The 20,217-nt window shown below is 37.5% G+C and overlaps 1 protein-coding gene across 1 annotated transcript in view; it reads left to right on the plus strand.

Moving 5' to 3' along the window:
• The window catches only part of LOC115209289 (nuclear pore complex protein Nup93), a 37,463-nt gene that overhangs the window by 10,146 nt on the left and 7,100 nt on the right, over positions 1-20,217 (plus strand). Inside the window, exons 7-19 of the mRNA XM_029777618.2 lie at positions 190-282; positions 1,638-1,777; positions 1,903-2,032; positions 2,857-2,954; positions 3,864-3,920; positions 5,108-5,185; positions 5,979-6,154; positions 7,918-8,109; positions 10,504-10,630; positions 12,056-12,128; positions 13,711-13,755; positions 14,597-14,713; positions 16,417-16,535. Of these exons, the coding sequence (XP_029633478.1) occupies positions 190-282; positions 1,638-1,777; positions 1,903-2,032; positions 2,857-2,954; positions 3,864-3,920; positions 5,108-5,185; positions 5,979-6,154; positions 7,918-8,109; positions 10,504-10,630; positions 12,056-12,128; positions 13,711-13,755; positions 14,597-14,713; positions 16,417-16,535 (1,445 nt within the window). The remainder of the gene's footprint in view (positions 1-189; positions 283-1,637; positions 1,778-1,902; positions 2,033-2,856; positions 2,955-3,863; positions 3,921-5,107; positions 5,186-5,978; positions 6,155-7,917; positions 8,110-10,503; positions 10,631-12,055; positions 12,129-13,710; positions 13,756-14,596; positions 14,714-16,416; positions 16,536-20,217) is intronic.

The following is a 20,217-nucleotide window of genomic DNA, read 5'->3' on the forward strand; positions in this document are numbered from 1 at the left end:
CCTTGCACCTACAATGTGTGTATTTAATTAAATTATAATTTACACCTGCAGTAGTAGCTTAAATCTGAGTAGTGTATGTATATATTTTAACTAAAGCAGGAGTATAACTTATAAGAGAAAAATAACTTGCATATCAAAGGGACTTTCTCATAAAGATATACTTGTAACACATTGTTTTATGCATTTTAGGTTTATATATATAACAAAAAAGTCCTTGAAGGTGGCATTCGTCTGAGTTTGCAGGATTTATTCATGGAAGCTGCTAATTCCTTAGGAGATAAGGTAAGTCTTCTTTTTTCAAATACTATACTAATGTCATCATTTAATGTAGGTTTTTCTTGCTGATATGGGTTGGAAGGTTTGACAGGAGCTGGCAAGCCGGAGGATTGCACCAGGCTTCACTGTCTGTTTTGGCATTGTTTCTATGGCTGGATGCCTTTCCTAATTCCAACCACTTTACAGAGCAGTGCTTTTTGTGGTTTTTCTGAATATTCCTGCTAACTATAATTTGTTTTATTTTTCATTAAAAATGTCAAACTTTGGATGTCATCATAATCGCATATCCTTAAATAACATTCATCTTTGACAAATAATGTTTTTCCAAACTCTGTATTTTTTCTAGTTAACTTTTTAATGATTTATACAATCTGATTTAATGCTAACTTACCAAATTCTTTTCATCTGTGTCATTTTCAACTTAACCCTTTTGCATTAAGATTACTCTCATGATGTGATTGTTTAGTCTTAGAATGACATTGTAGGGTAAGTGTGAGAGGTTGGATCTGGCTGGTTTGAGCATAAAACAGAATTGTTGGGCTGGTTTAAATGCTGAAGAGTTGCTTATTCAGTCTGTAAATTCTGTTTTCATAAGTTAATAACTGTACAATAATCTCTATTTACTAATGATTTACAAAGGCACAAGCATGGCTAATTTCAAGTTCGGTCCCACTACATGGCACCTTATGTAAGTGTCTTCTGTTATAGCCTTAGGGCCAGCTAAAGCCTTGTGATTGGATTTGGTTGATAGAAAACAAAAGAAGCCTGTCACTTATTATTGGTGCCATGTAAAAGTGCCTGTGTGGTGACACATAAAAGCAGCCTTGTGGTGCCATGTAAAAGTGCCTGTGCAGGGCCATGTAAAGCACCCACTACAATCTGTAAAGTGGTTGGTATTAGGAAGGGCTTCCAGCTCTAGAAACCACGCCAGATCAGACTGGAGTCTGGTGTAGCCCTGCTAGCTTGCCAGCTCTGGTCACACCGTCCAACCCATGCCTGCATGGACAACAGATGTTAAATGATGAATTGGCTATGTGTGCTTGTGCCTCCATGTCTTGACATTACATCATAGTTGTAAACAAGTATCACTGTCATACAGGCAGCACCCTTTGTTCCTGAGGAAATATTGCTTTGCTTGGAAACAAGTGAGAATTTTGCAACTGGAAAGGCATCTGGCTGTAGAAAATCTGCCTCAACAAATTCTACAAGCATGGGAAACTTGATGTTGAAGCACTGAAATGATAATGACAACCAGTTGAATGATTTCAATTCTCGACTTAGTCCTTTAATCATTGTATGAGAAGGAAGTTGGAATCATTATCATAGAAATTTGTTGACCTTACTTTTTTTTTATATTTCAGCTGGTAATCGATAAATTGTGGTCTATGGTTGAATTCATGGTAAATGTTCCAATGGTAACATCTAGTGCTGGTCCACCACGACAGGATAAGAAACTGCTCCAAGCATTTGTAGGCCAAGCTAGAAAATACCTTGAACACATGTGAGTTGAAATCTTCAATAATTAAACTTCGTTTTTGCTAATTTTAATTAATTTTCAAATTCGTTTTTTTTTTTTGTTTGTTACTGTTGTTAACGATGATGGAACCATTATTTGATTCTTTTCAGGTATGTAAAATATGTCACAACTATGGTGTACGAGAATTTATACAAGGCTAAGCGTGGAGGCAAACCTGGTACCTACAGTTTGATAAGGAGTTTCTTGAATGTTAAATACCCTACACCAATGCGAGGAGAAGTAATTACATATTTTCTTTATATGAAATCATGAGAGAATCAACAATGAGTTAGAACAGCGCTTCTTAAACTATGGGTCATGACCCCATTTGGGGTCGTGAAAATTGAATTCAAACAGTTGAATTTCAGTTTATATGTTATTTCACAAATGCATATTTAATACCTGGGGTTGTCAAAAATGGGGTCATGAATGAAAAAAGTTTAAGAAGCGCTGAGTTAGAGTATCAGTCAAAGATTGATGTTTCTCTATGCAATCACTAAACACTGTCTGTGGACAAGATACTTAAACTTTGCTAATTCAGTTCATCTAACTTTAAATAAGTACCATGTTTAGGTAACACCTCACCTCTGTAAGTAATGAGATCATTGCATAATTCAGTGTTCCAATAGTTTGAATTGTTGTTGAGCTGGATCCTGACAAATGTGGTTATTCCACAGTTCATTCCAGCCACTCCCATTTCTATTTAGCCAAAGTGAGAGTCATTTTGAATGAAAGCGTGTACTCTTTCATTCATAAGAGTATGTTATACACTTCAGTGAAGTGCAAGGCTACTTAAAACATAACTCAAATCCTTCCCAAACACATCATTTCAGGTGCAGTCCTGCTGTGTGGAACTTTGGGCAAATGTCTTCTGCACTAAACCCAGACCAACCAAAGCCTTAAGAGTGGATTTGAGAGATAGACACAGAAAGAAGCCTTGTGTGTGTAGAAATCATTAAACTCAACACAGTCCATTTGATCTTGTCAAAATATCCAATCCATGCCAGGATGGAAGATAGATGTTAAAAATTGATGATTTCTCTTTGTTTTAAATCTATTTTTAGGATGGATTGTTAGATGGTCATCCAGTCTGGGCTGTGATTTACTATTGTCTCCGTTGCGGTGACTTAGATGCAGTTCAGGAAGTTGTTAACAAAAGTAGGTGAGTATCTTGGATGTTATTAACACAACTTGTTTAATATGGCTTTTTAGAGAGAGAGTTGTGAACAATCTGAGGTAACTGGTGGATTGGATTGTAGTTGATTCTACCCAGTAGCCATCCCAGCATGAAAGATGGATATTAAAAACGACGATGATTATATATAGCACGTAAAGAACATCTTTGAATGTTGGGCCTCATGGAGGCAAAGTAGCTGAGTTTCTTTCAAGCATTGGACCTCACAGAGGCAATGACCAAGACCTTTGGCATTATGTCCTGCTTGAGAAGAAAACCATCAAGCTGAGCAAAATCACAGTTTGGAAGATACTGGTGTCACGCAAATTGGCACCTGTGTTGGTGGCACATAAACGCACTGTGGTGTCACGCAAATGACACCTGTGCCAGTGGGACGTAAAAGCATCTATTATGCTTTCAGAGTGGTTGGCATTAGTAAGGGCATCCAGCCGTAGAAAAACCATGCCAAATCAGGCTGGAGTCAGGCTCAGCCTTCCAGTGTATCAGCCCAGTCAAACTGACCGACTCATGCCAGCATGGACAACAGATGTTAAATGATGATGAAGATATATATATATATATGTATATGTATATATAAATAAAAGCAAATCAAGATCGAAATCAAAATGGAAATTGTAGTTGTGGCCGATGCCAGTCCTGCCTGACTGGCACCTGTGCTGTGGCATGTAATAAACACCATTCAAGCATGGGTTGTTGCCAGTGCCGCCTGACTGGCTCCCTGTGTCAGTGGAATGTAAGAAGCAACATCCGAACATGGTCAATTCCAATCTTGCAGCATGGAAAATGGATGTTAAACGATGATGATTTATATATGTATATAAACAAACAATTAAATCAATATAATTGTATATTTTATTCTTTTTCTTAATATTTCAGTCAGCAGTTAAAAGATTTCCCAGAAATTATTACAGAATATATGAAGAATGACAGAAGGTTTGTCCCTGTTAGATCTATTGTTACATGTTAACTGCTTATTCTTATCCTGCAGGCCTTCTAATATACGTATATATTCATGCCTGTAGATGAGATCTCTTGCACCTGTTGATGGCTATATACATAAGCAATTAGTAGTACAGTGAAAAGTAAATAGTAAAATAGCATGAATATTTACTATAGAAGTTTTCTGTTTTTTATCATCTCTCTCTCTCTCTCTATGATTGCAGAGAAACAATGATAATTTTCAAAGTATTATTTTCTGTATTTTTCATTCCACTTGAAATTCTTAGCCTTTGTTTGGTAGAGGTTCCTACCTGCTCTAGAATTACCCACTTTATCCTTCTGTTCCCTTTGTATCTCTTTCACATGCGGCCCCCACCTGCACCACCACTACACACACCCTACCCCTCGTCCCACACTTATACATATTTTTTAGTGAAGGTGCGTGGATTAGTGGTTAGAGTATTTGGCTCACAATTGTATGGTTGTGAGTTCGATTTCCAGTGGTATGTTGTGTCCTTGAGCAAGACTCTTTATTTCATGTTGCTCCAGTTCATTTTATTTCATATTGCTTTAGTCCACTCAGCTGGCAAAACCGAGTTGTACCTGTAATTCAAAGGGCCAGCCTTGTCACATCCTGTATCAGGCTGAATCTCCCTACGTTAAGGGTATGTGTATCTGTGGAATGCTCAGCCACTCACCTGTTAATATCATGAGCAGGCTGTTCCGTTTATCGAATCAAGTGGAACCCTTATCACAACTGGTTATACACATTCTCCACACAATTTCCACACACACTCACACACCATTTGGCCACATCTCCCTCGCATACTTACACCCTTCACTTACAACAGATATTTCTATTCATTAACCATCTGGTCTTTTTTACACAGACACACACACAACATTCCCCTTCTTCCCCACTTTCAGATACAAATACACCCTGATATATGTGCGTCTATACACCCACATCTTCCCTTCCAAACTCTCCACCCTATAGGACAGCATTCCTCCTTGTTTCTTACTTTTTGCTTTCCTTCCAACATTTATTTCTTTTTCTCACCACCACCCCTTATACTTTTCTTTTCTCTGTCAAAATTTGTTCTTGTTCTTCCTAATGTTTATTGCTTTTACACACATGCAGTTGTAATATTAAACTGACTCCATGTATTGTCTATTTATAGCCTTGGGCCAAGCACACAGACCAAAGTTCGTCATTATTACCGCAGAACCATCAAAAATAGCTCTGACCCTTACAAAAGGTAACTACCATTTTGAGTTTAATATTCTTATTTTTATATTTTTTATTTTGTTGCTGGCTTGTTTTGTTAAATTTTGTTTATCTTTAAATAAATTGTAAAACAGATGGAAGAATTTTACGAAATTTTTGACTAAAAGGTAGTTTACTCTGCACGAAACATCGACTGTATGTTGTGTTTGTGGGGAATGTGAAGCTACATTGTCGTGAAACATAATCATTCAAGTAGCAAGATTTAGTCACAACTTGAGAGGATTGATCCTAATATATATAAGACCATTTATTTTGATACCACCTCACCTTATACTACCCTCTAGTTCTTTAATACAAAATCCCTGTTTTAAAGTGATCTAAATAAAAACATTCAATTAAAATTCTATATTAACTGCATGGGAACTACATTATCTGATGTCTTCTTTTCTTTTTTTTCATAAACCTGTACAGAAGGATTTAAGGGAGATTTGGTTGCTGTTTCTAGCAAAGCAACCATGTAGAGACTCCAGGGTGTGAAAAGAATTTTGTATTGTGCACTTAGCCAAACCTCCTCAGCGTTGGTGATAACCAACCATAAACAGCCTATCTTTTGTATAGCCAAGATTACATATTCCATTATATCCTTGCTTTAGGAGAATAGAATATGATTTTAGGGAGATTTTATTACTATCTCTAATAGGTAGATGCCCTACATTTTGTTTGCTTATGATGTAGTTACAGCACCATCTCTCTTTCTCAAATTTGCTCAGTCAGTATTGTTTTTCTGTCTTGTATATTTCACATCTTATCTATATATTTTACAGAGCTGTGTACAGTGTTATCAGCCAGTCAGATCCATTAGAAGCACATGCAGAGATTGCAGATAAAACAGAAGATTACCTATGGTTGAAGCTTTGCCAGATCCAGTTTGAAGTGGATCCATCTGGCCAAGATCAATACACACTCCAGAAACTACAGTCTTTATTGTATGAAGAATATGGTAAGTCACTACCTTCTACCACTACCATTTTCTCCACCTCCAGTACTAGTAGGTGCAGGTGTGGCTGTGTGGTAAGGTGTTTGCTTCCTGATCACATGGTTCAAATTCAGTCCTGCTGCGTGGCACCTTGGGCAAATAGCTCCTACTATAGCCTTGGGCTGACCAAAGCCTCGTCAGTGGATTAGGTAGACAGAAACTGAAATAAGCTGAGCTAGCAGAAACGTTAGCACGCTGGGCAAAATGCTTAGCGGTATTTCGTCTGCTGTTACATTCTGAGTTCAAATTCCACCGAGGTTGACTTTGCCTTTCATCCTTTCAGAGTCAATAAATTAAGTACCAGTTACGCACTGGGATCAATGTAATCGACTTAATCCCTTTGTATGTCCTTGTTTGTCCCCTCTATGTTTAGCCCCTTGGGGGCAATAAAGAAATAAGAAACTGAAAGAAGCCCATCTTATTTGTGAGTGTTTATGTCTGTGTTTGTCCTCCACCACTGCTGGACAACTATTATTGGTGTGTTTGCATAGCTGTAACTTAGTGGTTTGGCGAGGCTAAACAAAACTACCACCCCCACACTGCTTCTGCTTCATCAGTGTACATAATACCTTGTTGATATTGATAAACCACACAGGATGGTGAGATGGCAGAATCATTAGCACACCAGACAAATCCTGAGCAACATTTTATTTGTCTTTACATTTCTGAGTTCAAACTCTGCCAAGGTTGACTTAGCCTTTCATTACCTTTTGGGCAGGTTGATAAAGCAAGCACCAATTGAGGGCTGAGGTTGGTGTAGTTAATCAGACTCCTCCTTCCAAACTTCAGGCCTGGTGCCTGTTGTAGAAAAAAATACTATCACATCTATATACCATCCTGTCACTTGTTATATTTTACAGTTGCACATCATTCTGTGCTTCACTATACCATCTCTTGCCTTAACATGAATCTGCATTTAACATACATGTGTTTTTTGGCATTTTTACTTGTATGCAAACATGTGCAACTGTTCATTTATTTCTTGTCTATTGTTGTTACTATTAGTCAATGAAAATCCTTATCAATCATTAGTCTTACTCTTTATTCACTCACTTTGATTAAAGCTGCTTTCTTGTGATGCCAAGCAGTTTATTTGATGATCACTCATCTCAGATGAATCAAAAACCAGTTCCAAAGAAACAGACAGTGGTTTGGATATGAGATGTTTTGATGCCACCTATTTGCTGTGGCTGATTTGATGATGCCTTATCTGACATCAGACATCTCAATGGTTTTTCTTCTCCTTCCTTCCCTCCAATGGACGAACACTTGTTCGTGTGGGTTTGAACTCCACTCGTGCTAGATATATGGTATTTTTTATAGACGCAGAAATGGTTGTGTGGTAAATAGCTTGCTTACCAACCACATGGTTCCAGATTCAGTCCCACTGCGTGACACCTTGGGCAAGTACCTTCTACTGTAGCTTTAGGCCGACCAAAGCCTGGTGAGTGGATTTGGTAGATGGAAACTGAAAGAAGCCTGTTATATATGTGTATATGTTTGTGTGTCTGCGTTTGTCCCCCCCACCATCGCTTGACAACCGATGCTGGTGTGTTTATGGTCCCCATAACTTAGCAATTCAGTAAAAGAGAATGATAGAATAAGTACTAGGCTTACAAAGAATTAGACCTGGGCTTGATTTGTTCGACTGAAGGCAGTGCTCCAGCATGGCCGCAGTCAAATGACTGAAACAAATAAAAGAGTAATGATTTATTGTTCTGTTTTAGGTGAAAGCCACTTTAACGCCTACCAACAACCATACCTCTATTTCCAAGTATTGTTCCTTACGTGTCAGTTTGAAGCTGCTCTTGAGTTCCTCTCTCGTATCGATGCTCTACGTTGTCATGCTGTCCATGTTGCTTTAGTATTGTTTGAACTGAAACTGTTACTGCTTCCATCCTCAACACAAGTCGCTCTCTGTAAGTATTGTTTCATTCTGCTGTTCTGTTTTTGATGCTATTCTTTTTTTTCTTTGAAGCTGTTCAGCTTTTGGCTGATAGATTTAAGCTTTTTAGGAAAAAGAAACAAAAATGAAACTTGAAGTTGTTCTAAATTTTCGTTTATTTGCATTATACAGAATGTTCTCTGCAGATATCTGTTTGTTACCGAAGTCTTTATCTTCATTAAAAGGCCTAATTTTTTAATGTAAATGTTTCAACACATAACCAGCTCTAATTTGAAGCAGGAAAATGGCAACAGACTTACTGGTGGAGCATAAACCATGTATCTGTCATTTGTGGAGTTAAAATACTGTCATCACCATTTAACATCCACGTTCCATGCTACATTAGATTGGATGGTTTGAGAGGATCTGTGTCAAGCTCTAGAATCTGCTTTGGTATGATTTCTATGGCTGGATACCCTTCTTAACACCAACCACCTTAGAGTGTACTTGGTGCTTTTATCAAGCAACCAGCATTAGTAAAAAGGCCATGCAGCTTACAAGACTATGAACCCTGAGTGGGGGCACTTTGGGCTGAGCAGGTTTCTTGTAGAGGAGCTACATGGTTATTCACGTTTAGAAGAAAGCGTGAAATGATCAGTTGGAGCTGCAAAGAAATAAATAGTGCTAATGTGGTTTCCAGGTGGCCTCTCAAAGCACTAGGGACATTTTATCTAACAAAAGGAAGAGCTGGAACACATTTGATCCTTGTGCTTGTGCCACATAAAAAAACAGCCATGCAGGTGCCATGTATAAAGCACTGGTGTCACATAAAAAGCCCCCCGGTACACTCTGTAAAGTGGTTGGCGTTAGGAAGGGCATCCAGTTGTAGAAACCATGCCGAAATGATAATTGGTGCCTGGTGCAGCTCCTGTCACACTGTTCAACCCATGCCAGCATAGAAAACAGATTTTGAATGTTGATGATGATACTTAGTCAGAGTTGGCTTGGTGCTAGATAACAGCAACAACTTCTAATCATGTAAATTCAGATAATTGACTTTGTTGATTACTTTGCTTTGTAGAATGAATATATATATATATAAACAAGTCAAATTGCGATAAAATAAATTATTATCGCTGGTATTTCTAGCACAAGCCATATATTTTTCATATATCAGTACATTAAGGCGAAATATGTGCTAGAAACACAGAAGCTAGATAAATTTAGTGAAATGAAGATAAAAACATTTACTAACTCGGTTCCTCTTAGACTGCAGTTTCGTTCTTTTCAGCAATAAAGATAATTTATTTGCTCAGGGAGAATTCATCGGTAAGAGCCCTGTTGTTCTGAGATCCTAACTCACTAGAAGCATGTGCTTCTAATGATTTGCTCTCTCTAACTAATCAGATCACTGCGCAGACTCAGAACGTCCCGACAAAACTAGGGATTTCTGGTATATTGTCTAACGCTCAAAATTTATCGAGAAATATGTAAACAAGTCAAATTGCGATAAAATAAATTATTATCGCTGGTATTTCTAGCACAAGCCATATATTTTTCATATATCAGTACATTAAGGCGAAATATGTGCTAGAAACACAGAAGCTAGATAAATTTAGTGAAATGAAGATAAAAACATTTACTAACTCGGTTCCTCTTAGACTGCAGTTTCGTTCTTTTCAGCAATAAAGATAATTTATTTGCTCAGGGAGAATTCACTGGTAAGAGCCCTGTTCTGAGATCCTAACTCACTAGAAGCATGTGCTTCTAATGATTTGCTCTCTCTAACTAATCAGATCACTGCGCAGACTCAGAACGTCCCGACAAAACTAGGGATTTCTGGTATATTGTCTAACGCTCAAAATTTATCGAGAAATATGTAAACAAGTCAAATTGCGATAAAATAAATTATTATCGCTGGTATTTCTAGCACAAGCCATATATTTTTCATATATCGGTACATTAAGGCGAAATATGTGCTAGAAACACAGAAGCTAGATAAACTTAGTGAAATGAAGATAAAAACATTTACTAACTCGGTTCCTCTTAGACTGCAGTTTCGTTCTTATAACTGTTCTAGTATTATTATTATTATTATATTCAGTAATTGCCTGGAATCAAACTTGGAATCTTGGGGTTAGTAGCCCATGCTCATAATCACTACGCCATATGCCCGTGGGCATATGACATAGTGGTTAAGAGTGCGGGCTACTAACCCCAAGATTCCGAGTTCGATTCCAGGTAGTGACCTGAATAATGATAATAATATTGGAAAAATACCTTAGGAATGAGAACCCAGGTTCGAAATTCCCCCAGGTCACCTAATGAAGGCTGGAGAGTACATCAGACAAAACATGTTAACAACAAATATCTGTCAAATGTATATAATATATATATATCTATTAAAATATTTTGTTTTGTGATGCAGTAACTCAAGATCCTGCAGATCCATCACCACAACGCCGACTGAACTTTGCTCGTCTCGTCATGATGTACACACGAAAGTTTGAAGCCACAGATCCACGAGAAGCTCTCCAATATTTCTTTTTCTTGCGGTAAATTGCTATGTTCATCATCTCTTTTTCTCTCCTCCCCCCTTATGATGGTTATAAATGAACTTCACTGTCATAGAGTAATATTGTTTGTTTCCAGTTTTCTCTGAGAAACATGTTTTGCCTTGGGGAAATATTACCGTGCTTGGAAGCAATTGAGAGGTTGTAATGGAAAGGGCATTTCTTGTAGAAAATCTACTTCAATAAATTCTGTCTAACCCTGTCATGCAATGGAAACATGAACATTAAATGATGATGATGATTATATGCAAACACACTCAATTACATATTTCATCATCATCATCATTTAACGTCCATTGTCCATGCTGTTACAGGTTGGTTGGTTTGACTGGGCTGGCACACTGGAAGTCTGCACCAGACTCTAGTCTGATTTAGCATGGTTTTCTATGGCTGGATGCCATTTCTAATGCCAACCACTCCGAGGGTGTAATGGGTGCTTTTATGTGCCACCGGCATGGTTGTCATTTGCCTGACATCAGGATGCGTTTACCTGCCAGTTTGTGTGACACCAGTATCTGCTGCATAACTTTAAAGTTGTTGGGTTGCTGCTGCAGGCTGTATCTTTACAGAGTGTTTTGTGAGAGAATTCAACCTGGACACTTGTCTGCGGTGCTACACAGTGGGATTGAACCTAAAATCCTGTGGTTGGAAAACAAACTTCTTAACCACACCGCCATGTCTGCATCAAGATTTGGTGTATCATTTCCATGGCTACAGCTTGACTCCAGTCCATGCCATTATGGAATAAGGAATGGCAACAACAAAAAACATGTTCTCTGGTTTATTTAACATCATATTCTGTATTCACTAGTGGTCAATGCCAGTGCCCCCTGACTGGCTCTCATGCTGGTGGCACGTAAAAAGCACCATCCAACGTGGCCGATGCCAGGTCCGCCTGACTGGTTCCTGTGCATGTGGTTCGTAAAAAGCACCATCTGAATGAGATCGATGCCAGGGTCACCTGACTGGCTCCTGTGCCGGTGGCATGTAAAAAGCACTATCCGAACATGATCGATGCCAGGCCTGCCTGACTGGCTCCTGTGCCAGTGACATGTAAAAAGAGCACCCACTACACTCTCGGAGTGGTTGGCGTTAGGATGGGCATCCAGCTGTAGAAACACTGCTAGATCAGATTGGAGCCTGGTGCAGCTGCTGGTTCTCCAGAGCTCAGTCAAACCGTCTAACCCATGCTAGTATGGAAAACGGATATTAAATGATGATGATGTTGACGCATATGTGTGTTACTCTTTAATGTCAACACTTGTTAAAGAATAATATGTATTCTACAAAAAGTATTGATAATTGATCAGTTTAATGTAAAATTGTTTCATAACTTGATATAAAAACAAAACATTGATATGCCTGTCTGTCTGATTGTCTACCTTTATTTTGTTCCTATTTTTCAAGGAATATAAAGTCTTCCACTGAAGGAAACCTTTTCATGTCTTGTGTGACAGAACTTATTTTTGAAACTAAAGAGGTTAGTACTTGATCATTTATTTTGTTTGATAGTATTATTATATGCTCTCCTTCTTTTATGTCATTAAATCTTAAAAGAAGCTAACAACGTATCCTCTACTACATGGTTGCTCAACCTGCTAGATACAGCAGCCAAGTCTCCCTCAAATGACACCCTGTCATATTTAAAGCAAACACCTTGAATAATGTGGTTCTAGATACATTACACCTGAAAATAAGATGTACTAGTCATGACTGAAATGCTGTTAGTCATAACTCTGCTTGATCAGATCTGACCTTGGGTTAAACAAGAAATCATTTTTAAAAGTAATTAGTTTTTAGTTTTGTCCCTTTATATGCTGAGCTCAACTTTGCCTTCTATTGTTTCATAGTTAAGAAAATAAAATACCTGTCAAGTACTGAGGGTGATTTAATTGAGTAATTTCCTCCTCCGAAATTTCAGGCCTTTAGCCTATCTTAGAAATTATTATTTTGCTTTTAATCTGCTATAGTCCAGGCATGTGCCGTCAGTAATTACTTAGGGTAGGCAGTTAGTGATATTTATGTAGTAAAATTTGCAAAAAAATAAGCAAAACACATGTGTGCGATTGAATTGAAGGCAGAATTACTTCTGCCTTTATAGCACAGAGAAAACATTGTTGTAGGAATGTACGCAACATGTGTATTACAGCATGTGGTTTTAATACTGAAATAGAAAGGCAGGGGCGAATTATTCCTACTTAATCTACAAAAAAAAATAAGGTATTTTGCATTTTATGCATAGTATCAGAGTAACCTTCATAATTTTATTGAATTAGGTGCATATTTTGCCACAAAAAGGAAAATACTACTATCAATTTTAAGGGGAGGAGGGGATTAGTTGAATGCAATAACCCCCAGCACTTGACTGGTACTCTACTTTATTGACAATAGGATGAAAGGCAAAAGTGACCTCAGTAGGATTTGAACTCAGAATGTAAAGGAATTGAAGAAATGATGCTAAGCATTTTGTCTGATGTGTTTACAATTCTACCAGTTTGCCACTTTATTAATAAAAATAAATAGGCACAGGAGTGGCTGTGTGGTAAGAAGCTTGCTTCCCAACCACATGGTTCTGGGTTCAGTCCCACAAGTGTCTTCTATTATAACCTCGGGCCAACCAAAGCCTTGGGAGAGGATTTGGTTGACAGAAACTACAAGAAGCCCATTGTATATATATATATATATATATTATATATATATATATATATATATATATAATGTGTGTGTGTGTATTTGTGTGTCTGTGTTTGTCCCCACACTATCACTTGACAACTGATGTTGGTGTGTTTATGTCCCCGTAACTTAGCAGTTCAGCCAAGCAGACTGATAGAATAAGTACTAAGCTTACAGAATAAGTCTTGGGGTCAATTTCTTCAACCAACACGCTTTAAGGCAGTGCTCCAGCATGGCCGCAGTCAAATGACTGAAACCAGTAAAAGAATAAGCTTACATAGTCAACCAGTTCCATCCATCACCAATATTCCTATTCTGGTGTTGTTGAATGAAACCAATAAATATTTTGCTTGTTTTTTATTGATTTTTTTTCAATGATTTCTTTCCAGTTTGAAATGATGCTGGGTAAACTCAATCAAGATGGTATTCGTCTGGTAAGTTTATCAAATTGCTTTTGTCATATAAATTTTTGTTAAGTGCTCTCTTATTTCTTTTCTTAACCCTTTAGCGTTCGCATTATTCTGCCAAAATTAATCCTTTTTTATCCACATTGCCTTGAACTAATCAGGCATTATCTTGGAGCTATGAGATTTTGATGAGGTACCTGTTAATTTTTAAAATGATATTGTAGAGTTGGTGTGAGAGACCAGATCTGGCCAGTTTGAACATAAAACAGGCAGAATACTTTTGGCCGGATATGGCCGGTTTAAATGCTAAAGGGTTAAATAAATATTTGTTAATTATTGATGTCATAAGAATTTATAAACATCAAAAGAATGTGAAATTAGTAATTTTTGGAACAGTGTCTTGAAGCAGATAAAGCTATAAATAAACAACATCTAAATATTAGGTTTAAAAAAAAACCCTTTGGGTGGAAAAGTCAAAGGCTGCCAATGAGACATAGACCCTACAGGCTGCCTTTTTCTCTCCAAAAAGGGTTTTTTAATCCAATATTTACATGCTGTAAAGTGGCTAACTGACAGAAACATTAGAACGATGGGCGAAATGCTTAGCAGTATTTCATCTGTCTTTACATTCTGAGTTCAAACTCTGCCAAGGTTGACATACTAGGGTTGATCTAATCGACTGGCCTCCTCCCCAAAAATTTTGGGCTTAGTGCCTAGAGTAGAAAAGAATATTTACATGCTGTTATTTATAGCTTTATCAACTTCAAGCTATACTGTTCCAAAAAAAAGGAATAGTTATGTTTTCTTTTAATTAAATTTCATTCAAAATTTTAATGATTAAGTCAAGACTTTTCTCTTTTCTTTGTAGCCTGGAGCAATCGACAAATTTCAAGCTGACAGTGAAGACATCATAAAATTAGTGGCAAAAAGTACCCAGGATAAAGGTTTCTTTGAAGAAGCTGTTAAATTATATGACTTAGCACATGTAAGTTATTTCTACCTGAGTCTTTTAATTTCTCAATTCATTTGGAATCGTCTTACAGTCTAAGATGATGGTGATGAGAACTTACACCTAAGTTAACATGTTCAAGAAGGTGAACAGAAAAGAGAGTGTGGTGACGGAAGAACCAGAAACCAGAAGGTTGGGGTTGCAAGTATGTGTATGTGTGTGTGTAAGAAGAGAGATGGGAGCGGGTGATGTATATAAATGGAAAAGGTGGTGATCAGATGTAAATAACTAAAATGGAAAATTGCCATTTTGTCAAAAATGTTTTGGGACCAGAATAAAATGAATTATAAAATTTGGGAGAATTTAGGCAGAGGTGTGGTTGTGTGGTTGAGAAGCTCATTTCCCAACCATGTGGTCTTGGGTTCAGTCCTACTGTCCAGCACCTTGGGCAAGTGTCTTCTGCTATTGTCCCAAGCTGATCAAACCCTTGTCAGTAGATTTCAGTGGATGGAAACTGAAAGAAGCCTGTTGTGTGTGTGTCTACTTGTATCTTCTTGTCTTGACATTGCATGATAGTTGTAAATGAGTGTTACTGTCGTACAAGCAGTGTCAGTCATTTCTGATACAATATCTGTTTCAACACAAGATTTCACATCAAGAATCTTGCAAAACAAATTATATATATATAATATATGGATCTTTACCTTTTGTCCTACAGATTTAAAAAATTATTTTTTCTAACTAAACACTTTGAAACTTCAAACACTGGTAGAATGTATCATATAAAACATGTTTTACTCTTAGCATTTTTGAGAAAAACATATTTATGAAGATATTTCACCTTAAAGTTCTCGTATTTCGGTAATTTCACTCAATAAATGAAATGTATTCAGCTGAATAAAATTACTGCTGTTGTTTGTCAAAAAGGACTTCCGGCGGTGTATATTTCGTTTGTCACTGTTATTTATGACAACCCTAACCCTAAAACATTAAAACCAGTACAAACGCACGGACGATGTCATAAATAACAGTGACAAACAAAAAATACACTGCCGATAGTTGTTGACAAACAACGGCAGTAATTTTATTCAGCTGAATACATGTCATTGATTGGTTGAAATTACCGAAATACGACAACTTTAAGGTGAAATATCTTCGTAAATATAAGTTTTTCTCAAAAATGCTAAGAGTAAAACATGTTTTATATGACATATTCTACCAGTGTCCGAAGTTTGAAAGTGTTTAGTTACAAAAAATTATTTTTCAAATCTGTAGGTCTAAAGGTAAAGATCCATATATATATATATATATATATATATATACACACACATACACACACACACACATGAGTTTTTTTTTCCAGTAGATGTCATTCTCTGTCATAAAGTATTTATGAAATGCTTCAGATTATTGGTAAAAACTGTAAAGGATATTTTGACCTTAAACAATGAACAATATTTTTCCTCCTTTTCAAAATGACTTCTTGTTTATAGAGGCCAAGGAAACTGGAATTAATACCTTTCAGAATATAATTTTATTCTTACAAATTCTGAATCCAAATGATGCTTGTTTTAATTTTGTTACTTCTACTTGCATTGTTGAGAAAACCAATACCAGTTATATACCAGTGTTAATTAAATCAGCTCTATTTTGTCCTGTAAAATTTGAGTCTTGTGCTTTCTTGAAAGAGATCATTATATTGAATTACCATTGCAAATTGTGAAATAATTATTTTTCAGTCACATGATCAAGTGATGATTTTATTAAACAAACTGCTGAGTGATGTTGTTTCCCAACCTAATTTACCACAGTCCAACCGAGAAAGACTCCGAGCTTTGGCATTAGACATTGCCCAACGGTAGGTATTAAAGCTTCTTTTAATGTTTTAGAAGATCTCTTATTGTTTCATATTATGTAATATATCCATTTCCAAGTAGATTCTCTAGTCTTGTTGCAGACAGCTGCTCTAGCATCTGTGGCTCAATAAAATGTACCCTGTCTATGTTGTAAAGTGTTGGCAATAGGAAGAGCATCTAACTGTTAATAAAAAGAAAGAAAAAGCTCTGCCAAAACATGACATACACTCAAAAAGCAGGTGGTGGTTTCTTATACTGCTCTGTGTGTGTGTGTGCTAGATGATGAAAGACCATGGCAAGGTGCAATGAGAACTTTGCAAGCAGTAAAATTAGAAGAGACAGAGGTAAGAAACTTTGTTTGTGAACTGGAGTTTGAAGACTGATCTCAAAATGCTGAGCTTTATGAAGGAAATGACAAAGGACAGAGATATGTGGTGTGTTGCTTATTCAAGAAGACCTGCTCATCACAACAGAATTGATATCTAAAAATCACAGTGGCACTTAAAAAAGCATTGGTGATGGTACCATGTAAAAAATTCTGGTGCTGGTGTCACATAATAAGCACTGGAAATGGTACCGTATAAAAAGCACTGGTGATGGTGCCACATACAAAGCACTGGTGATGGTGCCACATACAAAGCACTGGTGATGGTGCCACATAAAAAACACAAGTGATGGTGCCACATAAAAAGCACTAGTGATGGTGCCACATACAAAGCACTGGTGATGGTGCCACATAAAAAGCACCGTGATGGTGTCACGTAAAAAGCACTGGTGATGGTACCGCATAAAAAGCACCCTGTACATTAAAGTGGTTGGCTTTAGGAAGGGCATCTAGCTGCAGAAACCATGCCAAAGCAAACTGGAATCTAGTGCAATGCCTGGCCTTGCCAGCTCCTTTCAAGTCATCCAACCCATGCCAGCATTGAAAACAGACATTAAAGATGATGATGGTGAGTGAAAGCTACTGAAGTAGAATTAGAAGAGATAGAGGAAAGAGACTGATTCTATAAGTCAGCGATTGGTGTGTGTGTGTGTGTTAGTGAGTGAAGGCCTTTATCAATCAAAAAGCTGTCTTTTAGCTGGTGTGTGTGTGTGTATCGGGCAACAGCAACAATCTTCAGTCTATGAGTACAGTACTTTAATCTTTTCTTAACATGGGCAGAAGTTTCATCATCATCATTTAGCGTCTGTTTTCCATGCTAGCATGGGTTGGACGGTTCAACTGGGGTCTGGGAAGCCAGAAGGCTTCATCAGGCCCAGTCAGATTTGGCAGTGTTTCTACGGCTGGATGCCCTTCCTAACGCCAACCACTTCGCGAGTGTAGTGGGTGCTTTTTACGTGCCACCCGCACAGGAGCCTGACTGAGCTGGCAAACGGCCACGAACGGATGGTGCTTTTATGTGCCACCGGCACGGGGGCCATGCGAGGCTGGCAACGGACACGAACGGATGGTGCTTTTACGTGTCACCGGCATGGGGGCCAGGCGAGGCTGGCAACGGGCACGAATGGATGGTGCTTTTACGTGTCATTTGTGCTTGCGTTTATCTGATTTAAAAAAAAAACATTTTTGCTATCAGTATTCGGTATCTATTTTTCCACACCAACCAGCAATGATGATTTCTATGCTTACCACTTCACACGCACTCACATGCTTATGTGCATATATGAGTGTGTGGAAGAAGCAGGGTGGTAAACATTTTACAATTGGATGCTTTTTCTTAACCACTAACTTTCCTAACTATGGAGCAGAATCTGCTAAAGCAAGCAGTCTGAAGCACACATACAATTTCTTTAATTAGTCATGTGATTTCAACGAATCACTAATTTGTAACTCCCTTACTGAGAATTATTGACATCTGATTACAATGAACTTTATTAAATTAGATGATTAAGAAGTAGATTTATATTGATTTTTTTTTTTCCTATTTTGTTTTTCATTTTATTTTAACATTTTTAGCTGAGCTGTAAAAGTAATTGTAAATATTTATAAGTGAATTACAAAATTTGCAAAAAATTAGATTTTTATTAAATTAGTTTCTTCAATTCTAGTTTTTCAGGAAATGAAAAAAAAATTTTATTTATGAAAGTCTGCTCTCTATTATGTGTGTGTATATATATATATATATATATATGTGTGTGTGTGTGTGTGTGTGTGTGTGATTTGATTTGTGTATGTGATAGAATTATAGACCATATTAAATAATGGTAAATTCTTGAGAATGGCTTTAAGAGCAACACATTATTTTGGATAAATATCGTGGCAGAATATTGAGTGATGATTGACTATAATTAATTTTATTAATTGTATGATTGAAAAGACTATTTTGATTTACAAACTTTTTTTTTGAAATTATAAAGGTAATTTGAAATTACAAAAGCTGTGAAAAATTCAATTAGAAAAAATTTTTCACTTTGTTTTTTGTTTCTTCAATGAGTAGTCTTAGGTTACAGAATGGTTAAGGTTTGTTCCTTCCTATGGAAGTGGTGGCAGTTAGTGTATTGACTTTAAAAAATGTACAAGACATTTTAGTTGCAAATCTCTTGACTAAAATTTAAGATGTTAATGTTTCGAATAAAAGTTAGTTACAAGCAAAGCTGTGCAGTTAAGTCCACTTTGTAATCATATGGTTTCAGGTTCAATCTCACTGTACAGCATCTTGGGCAAGACTCTTCTGCTATAGCCCTGAGCCTTGTGGTGAATTTATTAGACAGAAATTGCAAAGAAGCTTGTCACGTGTGTGTGTATGTGTCATCATCATTGTCCTCATCATAGATCTGCTTTCCATCCTGGCAGGGGTTGGATCAGAACTGGTGAGCTGCAAGGATGTGTTGAGTTCTAATCTCAGCTTCCATATTGTTTCTACTCTGGATGCACTTCTCAATGCCAAATGTGTGTGTGTGTGTGTGTGTATATATATATATGTGAAGGCGCATGGCTCGGTGGTTAGAGCGTTGAGCTTACGATCGCGAGGTTGTGAGTTTGAATCCCGGACCGGGATGTGTGTTGTGTTCTTGAGCAAGACACTTTATTTTACGTTGCTGCAGTTCGCTTGGCTGTAGAAATGAGTTGCGACGTCACAGGTGCCAAGCTGTATCAGCCTTCGCCTTTCCCTTGGATAACACTGGTGGCATGGAGAGGAGAGACCGGTATGCATGGGCGACTGCTGGTCTTCCATAAACAACCTTGCCCGGACTTGTGCCTGGAAGGGTAACTTCCTAGGTGCAATCCCATGGTCAGTCATGACTGAAGGGGGGTCTCAGCATATATATATTTCTGTCTTACAGTACTAAGTGATCCTGTCAGTGCAGGTGCCACTTAAAAGCACCCAGTTCACACTGTAAAGTGGTTGGTATTAGGAAGGGCATCCAGCTGTAAAAATCTTGCCAAAACAGTCACAGAAACCTGGTGCAAGCTTCTGCCTGGCCAGCTCTTGTAAAACCATCCAACCCATGCAAGCATGAAAGATGGATGTTAAACGATAATGATGATGAACAAGAGGTTGCTGGTTTTAAGGGTATTGTGAAAGGCCTGGTTGGAGGTCCAACCTTCTGAGTTCTTTTACAGGGTTTAGAAAAACTGAAGGACCACTGCAATAAGTGTGTGAATCTGAGAGGTGAATTTGTTGAACAAATTTGTAATTAACTGATCCTCCTGTATTTTCTTTTACCTAAAGCCAGGAA

This window comes from Octopus sinensis, linkage group LG3 (assembly GCF_006345805.1).
Source record: "Octopus sinensis linkage group LG3, ASM634580v1, whole genome shotgun sequence".
NCBI lineage: Eukaryota > Metazoa > Mollusca > Cephalopoda > Octopoda > Octopodidae > Octopus > Octopus sinensis.